General features: G+C 40.3%; 1 protein-coding gene across 2 annotated transcripts in view; it reads right to left on the bottom strand.

Moving 5' to 3' along the window:
* far2 (fatty acyl-CoA reductase 2) overlaps positions 1-6,886 on the bottom strand; it is a 55,646-nt gene that overhangs the window by 21,288 nt on the left and 27,472 nt on the right. For both annotated transcript variants that reach the window (XM_015395454.1, XM_015395455.1), the window contains exons 4-5: positions 5,846-6,021; positions 3,589-3,768 (exon numbers count right to left, since the gene is read on the bottom strand). In XM_015395454.1, the coding sequence (XP_015250940.1) occupies positions 3,589-3,768; positions 5,846-6,021 (356 nt within the window). The remainder of the gene's footprint in view (positions 1-3,588; positions 3,769-5,845; positions 6,022-6,886) is intronic.

Below are 6,886 nucleotides of genomic sequence, written 5' to 3' on the forward strand. Positions count from 1 at the left end.
ATGATCAAGGTATTTTACTTTCATGCATTTCACCATAGAACATGATTACAGTTTACATCAGTTATCTGCATTATAAATAATCTGTTATCCATCCTCCTTGCACATAAAGTTGCGCGTTCACTAGTCTTAATATAGTCTTGGTCCTGCTTCCGTCTTTAAATTTGTCATGAATTTTGCCAAAAGTTGTGAGAAGTTTGGGGAGTGTTGGCCTAGTGGATTAGAGCAGCGCGCTTGTGATCTGAGAATCTTCCAAGTATCCGGTTTAATCCCCACAGCCTCCAGTCTGGGTCCCTGAGCAAGGCCCCTAACCCCACACTGCTCCCTGCGAGACGCACAATGGCAGCCCACTGCTCCCTGAGGGGATGGGTTAAATGCAGAGGTGAATATTTCCAGTGTGAGATTCATAGAAAGTTACAATTATTATTTTTATTTAAAACAAATGGGCATAATCTGCTCTTCAGGTGTATTTTGAACATATGTGTGCAATTTCAATACCATGAGGCCTTCATTATGTCACAACTATCAGTTAATCCTCCTCCACAGCGCTTTCAAGCTTTAACGAGCATGTTTGAAATAAAACTGCTCATATCGATATTTATTAATGTCAGTAGTTTTGGCAGAACTCTGATCTTCTATCTGCATAATGCAAATCAAAGTTAGAGGCCTGCTTAAAATCTATTCTTAACTTTAAAGCAGTTCTCCTTTAGAAACTGAGGGCAGCTCCGAGTTTATCAAAACAACTTGCAGATAATCCAGCCTTTCTATGAACTTTACATAAGCAACAAACAGAGGATAAAGTAAGAGGAGTGGCTCAAAGAGACCAGTAAGATCTATAACTCTCTAAATGACATTAACAGATGAACAAGTTAAGACTCAGGTTCATACATGCACTGAATCCTTCTCCATATTTCTGAAGGATTTTTAGGACGTAGAAGCAAAATATGAGGAATAAACAGACATTTAGCCAGAAATCCATTTTTAAATATAAATAATTTGATATTAACTAAAAAGATGAGTTTCCTTATTTGTTCTCAGACATGTTAATCTCTTAAAGGAAACCAGCAGCCCAAATAAATTTGATTTTATTTGTTTTAACTACCAGTTTTCTTGAAGTATGGGTGTTACTAGATTACAAGTGAAAACCTGTTTGTCGAAAATCAACAGTCAAACTAAACGATCCTTGAAGTACAAAGAAAACAACTGGATTAAGCTCCAGGTCGACCTGTCGGACCGGTTCTTAAAGTTAACACTGTTCCAGTGCAACTAAGATCTATGCATCTTTGGGCTTCGAAAAATGACTGCTTTGCTTTTCTTTCCATGAGCTGAGCAGTTATTTTGTTTTATATCTGGACAGAGAAAGGAATCTTATTCTAAAGCAAAAAGTTTATACAATACTCCTGAAGTGAAGGGAGTTAAAAATTATTATAAAAACCCTGAAAATGAAGCAAAGCTGAAACAAAGCTGGATAAAAGTCACTTCAGATTCTGTTGGTTGCAGCAGATTCACTGCTGCGTTTCCTCACAAAGAAACATGGCTGAAGTAGAACACTCTTCATGCCATCCTGTTGGTTCACACTAAACACGATCCCAGTGACAGTGATGTCACCTTCAGGTGCCGCCGCTCCTTTCACATTTGGCCAGCAATTTGCATGGTGGATGTCGAGGTCCACTCCTGTCGCTCCACCGCCTCCTCCAATCAGAGCTTCCATCTGCATCTGGATTTTATTCAGCCAGTTTTTCTTCGGTCATGATGGGAAGCAGTTTCTCCTGGTTCAACAGATCTTCCAGAGACGGAACCAGTTCACCACCAGCTGCTCCAGCAGCGGGGTCCGGATGACGGTCCTTTACAGCAGTCAGTCTGAAGACCTGCTGTCCCACGTACGGGGACAATCATCCTGCGGGACACCAACTACAGGAGCTATAGGCCGTTTCTTAATTCATAGAACGCGGGTACGGACGCGTGTCCTCGCCAAGTATGTTCTTGAGAAGAACACAGGAAAGTATGGACTCTGAGAGAACGGGAGCACACAGCATAAATCTGGGTCAATTGGAACAGGGGTGTACTTGTGACGTCACCACATGCCCTGGCTCGTCTAGAGCTGCATTTCACCTTATTAATAGTCTCTAGATAGATAATAAATTATAACTTTTTTCATTCATTGTGGGAATAATAATTATCACAGTCAAATAAACAGAAATCAAATGAACATTTTGCCAAATAAAACAAAAAAAATTCCCATCAGAGCCAGTGGTCCTTCACACACAGCTATGCCGAGAGAGAGCTGCTGCAGACGGGCTAACGTTAGCCCTGGCTGCCGTTAGCTTCTCAGGTCCACTGGTTCTCGCGGTCCTCTAGACTTTTTTTAATTTTTTTTTATTACGCATTAAATCAGTAAATGGACCATATAGTGGCACTTTAAAGTATTATATTCTCGCCTCAAATTATCTTGAAATGTACTTTTATGAACAAGAGCAACAGAAAAGAGAACTTTTAACTTAATACTCGGAGCTCTGTGAGCGCTTGATTGACAGCTGCTGCTGCCGCAGTGCATGCTGGGACAGCTGTCCTTCTCAAGAACGGACAAGTCTGCTCTGATGCATGCTGGGTAAATAGTGAGGGGCGAGAACAACATCCGGGGACTTTTTCTGTTCTCGGTCTGCTGTTCTTGTTAATTGGAACAGTACTAGGGCGTTTCACGAGCACACGAGCAAACGAGAACGCACAAGTACACATTGAGACACGGCCATGTACTCGCTGCAGAATCTCTGCCCATCCGTTATCCGTGAGTGAATCAATCACAGCTGGGCCGGAGTTTCAACTACAAATATTTGGGAAATGTGTCTGACGACAACTTCCAATTTGATGTCAACACCGATATCACCAAAAAAAAACAAAACAAAAACAAACAAGAGGGTAACGAGTTTATCTGGGGATCAGAATACATTCCTTTGTAGTTGATCTCAGATTCTAAACCTGTAATTAGGTTCTTAAAACTTGAACTAAGCGTCCTGCTTGTATTTCCAACCGTTGTGTGTTGAAGGTTGTAGCACAGACTCATCTGATTGTCTGCATCTGTCTGACCAGGTCGATGTGATGAATTAGCCTTAATGGGATTAATAAAGTTATTCTAATTCTGACAGGGTGAGGGCGGTCAGGAAGAACACCTCTGCCGGTCAGAGGCGGGGCAGCAGCTCTACAGCTTAAAGAGGGCGACAAATGATTAACGCTCCCAAGGGCCAAACTCAAACGGCTTCTTTAAAAGCCCTCAAATATGTCATCTCGTTTTTCCATCTTTATTTTCATTGAAAATGAATGAAAAATCTTCCTCTGCTGGACTCCTTTACCCTACATCACAGCCTTATCCAGCCCCTGATTGGCTGTTGCAACGTGACAGAACAGTTCAGGTGTTTGGTCGCCGTCGCCTTGCTGTAATCAGAGCAGTCGGATCTTTGCTTTGCTTCTAAACACGCCTCTACATAAGCATAAATCAAAACAGGGCAAAAGCTGACATGTCCACTGCATTCAGGACTCCGGGTAATACACAGCATTTCCTGTTATCAAGCATCAATGTGCATTCTGACAACTTACTCCAGAGTGTCGATGAGTTTGCGGTAGTTTACAGGAGGGGGGTAGACGACTTCCTCGATGAGGTCCCTGTCACAGTGGGCGTACGCTGTGGATACGTGAATAAAGACCTCCAAATGCTTAATCTTGTGGGCCAGCGCCAGCATCTTCTGTGTAGCCAAGACATTCAGTTGCATCGCATCCCTAAAGCACCAAAAACAGAGGTGAGAAAAGGGATTAGAGCGATTTAAATCGGCTAGAGGAACTCCGTGTAGATGATTACTGTCCAGACATAACGAGAGATTCAAGCATTGTTATGGAGGCTGAGCTTAGAGAGGGTAAAAGAGAATCAACATCTGAAATCAAAAAGATGTTTAAAGGGGTCATAGAACGCAAAACCAATTTCCATTGTCATCGATGAATAACGATAGTTCAGTGGGTGAAATGGACGAACAGAGAAGTTCAAGCCCCATCGACTCCTCCTTTCTCTGCAAATCTCACAATTCTAAACTTCCACCGTAAAACGGGCGAATCCAAACGACGTCAATTCGGGGATGTTGCCTTATTTGGTTCTGGCCTGTACTTTTGTCACGCCCTGAAACTGACATCCAGACCAGCCCACTGGTTCACTGGCAAAGAGCATGAATAGAGGTAGATGTAAGACACCAGTTTAGCCGTTTAGCCTACAGATGGGTTTACTTCTACAAGAATCACAAAGCAGGACGTTTCTCTATTGAAAATGAGCCAGAACCACGGCGGAAATGCAGTGTTCCAGGCTGCATGGAGAAAGGGGAACATTTTCACAGTCTTCCAAAGGATCCGAAGACTCGACAGGCATGGATTATTTTTGTCTATCAGAAGATCCCTGCTATGTTTGATGCTCAGCTGTTCATTTGCTCGAAGCATTTTACCGAAGACAGATTTCAAAATCTTGGACAGTTGAAAGCAGGATCTGCTAAACTTCTTTAACTGAAATGAGAGGCTGTTCCGACCATAAGGCCATCACAACCCTTAGCTGTTGCTATTATTCTGTCGCTAAGCTGTTGATAGCATATCAACAATTTGATGTTTCAGTGACTGGGTGCTTGTTGCTATGATGCGTCTTTGCTCAGCAGCTCGTTGTAAACCAACCAATCAGAGCACAGCTCCTCTAAATATTCATGATCAAACCATAAAAGGAAGAAAAACCTGTGGTTTGATTCTAGGGCTTTTAACCAGGCTGCATTAGGGTTCATAGAACAACAAATATGACATTTTCAGCCCAACCAATGTTACACACTCTATTCAGAGACCTGAAGGACCAGATACCCTATAGAATCATTCTATCACCCCTTTAAAGAGAAATAAAAATGTTTTTTTTTTTTTTATTATAGAAATGCTGATTTGCTACATTAAACTTGTGATTTTATATATTTCATAGATTTTATTTTTATTTTAAACTATATTTTAAACTTCTTTTTTTTTTGTCCTTTTAAAGATGAGCATTTTGGCCCAGCTGGCAGACAGTTAGGAAACAATTGGTCTAAGATCTGGATGAAATACAAGGGCTGGGGTTCCTGTGATGGTAAAGTTTGATAAAAACATAAATAATAAAAAATTCTATGCAGAAAAAAAAAAAAACTATGCTGAGAATAACTTTGCTCCAGTGCTGTGGCCTCTAAATGGTTAATCACCTCATGACAGGAAGGCAAGAAGCATATCTTAAATGCCAATTCCTTCGATTTATCAGGTTTAATAATTTTCTTTTTCCCCCTCATTCTTATTCATACAATAATAAATCTGACACTAAATGCTCATCGTTGCATAGCTAAGGTGTTTGCATGTGAGGCTGCGTGTTGAAACATCACAGAGCACAGCTATTTGGCAGCAAACAGGCCATATTGTTTCGGCTTCATCAAGTCGAGTTCAATCCGGCTGAAAAGGTCCCGAAGAAACTTCTTGGAAAAATCAAAAGGCAGTACTCAATACTGGTGAAATCTGCCTTTTAAGACCACCTAAGGTAGGAAATAAGGAAACCTGTTCTTCCTGTGTTTTTCTAACAGGCTGTGTGGGAAGTAGACTTTAATAAGCAGCTGCATCTTAACCTTAGTAGAAACAGAAAGGTGTGCCAGGTGTTCTGTTTCTCTGTACTGCAAACAGAGGGCCCATTGTGTTGGAGCAGGGCCAGCAAACCTCCTACCGACTCTCCTGCATGATGATTAATCATCGTTACACCAAAGATATTTAAAAAAACAATCCCAAAAAGATATAAATAAAATAAAATATAGACACTTTCACTCACTTGAGGGGCTCATTGAAGCGGACTGTTGCAGCACAGTGGAAGACTATGTTTACGTTTTCAGCCAGGATGCCCTGATCCTCTTTGCTCAGATCAAGCTCCAGTAGCGTGAGGTCGCTGTTCACAGCTACGATCTTCTCTGCAAAGTCTGGCTGCTCCGCTTGCAATCTTTCAAACAACTGAGACAAAACATAAAGAATTAAAACCATATCAGAACTTCTCTGCATACTAAAAAAAAAAAAAAAGTTAAAACAATAGCACAACTTTTTAAAGTCTGCTCCACCAGCTTAAGGCACAATACAAATCTTTCAGCTGAAACCACGTTTTAAAATTTCTATAGCAGAATATTACAGAAGGTGGAGGAAATCTACAAAGAGTAAGAAATATAAATGTTTAGTAAAAACACTATTTTGACCTCATTAGCATTAAATCCTCTAATTGTACAGTATTATGATTTCAATCAATTATTTTATGATTTTTTTTTTTGCATAATATTCTTTAAAGGAAGAAAGACATTTCCTGAAAGCTTGATAGCTTTGCCCTAAAACAGGAACAAATCTGATTATTTTCTGCATGATTTAGCCAAGCTTAGCAGTGTGCTCTGCTGATTTCCTCAGAAAATAGGTGACTCATTTCTACTGGAGATCATTAAAAATTCAAAGATAAACCATAAACAAGGGAAGGACTGGTAGCACTACAGCAAACAAGGTTTATTTACTAACCACCATCGTCTAAGAACGACTACAAATAAAGGCTAAATGTTTAAGGAGATCTGGATGTGGATTAGGAAAGCGACACGAGCGCATCAACAAATACTAAAGGTCAGATAAAAGGCTCACACTGGGAGTCTAAATGCTTTTCTAGTTCATCTTTAAGACTTGGACTCATGAAATAATTTTGAGTTATTCCGCAAATTAGAAAAGCTATTTTAGTATAGTCTGAATAAGACATATGCCTATGTTAATGAGAAGGTGCAAACATTTGTAAATTTTATGGTTTTTAAAAAAAAAAAAAAGCTTTGACTTCCAGAGGGAGGAGCTAAAA

This window comes from Cyprinodon variegatus, unplaced genomic scaffold, assembly GCF_000732505.1.
Source record: "Cyprinodon variegatus isolate N-32 unplaced genomic scaffold, C_variegatus-1.0 Scaffold741, whole genome shotgun sequence".
In the NCBI taxonomy this organism is placed as follows: Eukaryota; Metazoa; Chordata; class Actinopteri; order Cyprinodontiformes; family Cyprinodontidae; genus Cyprinodon; species Cyprinodon variegatus.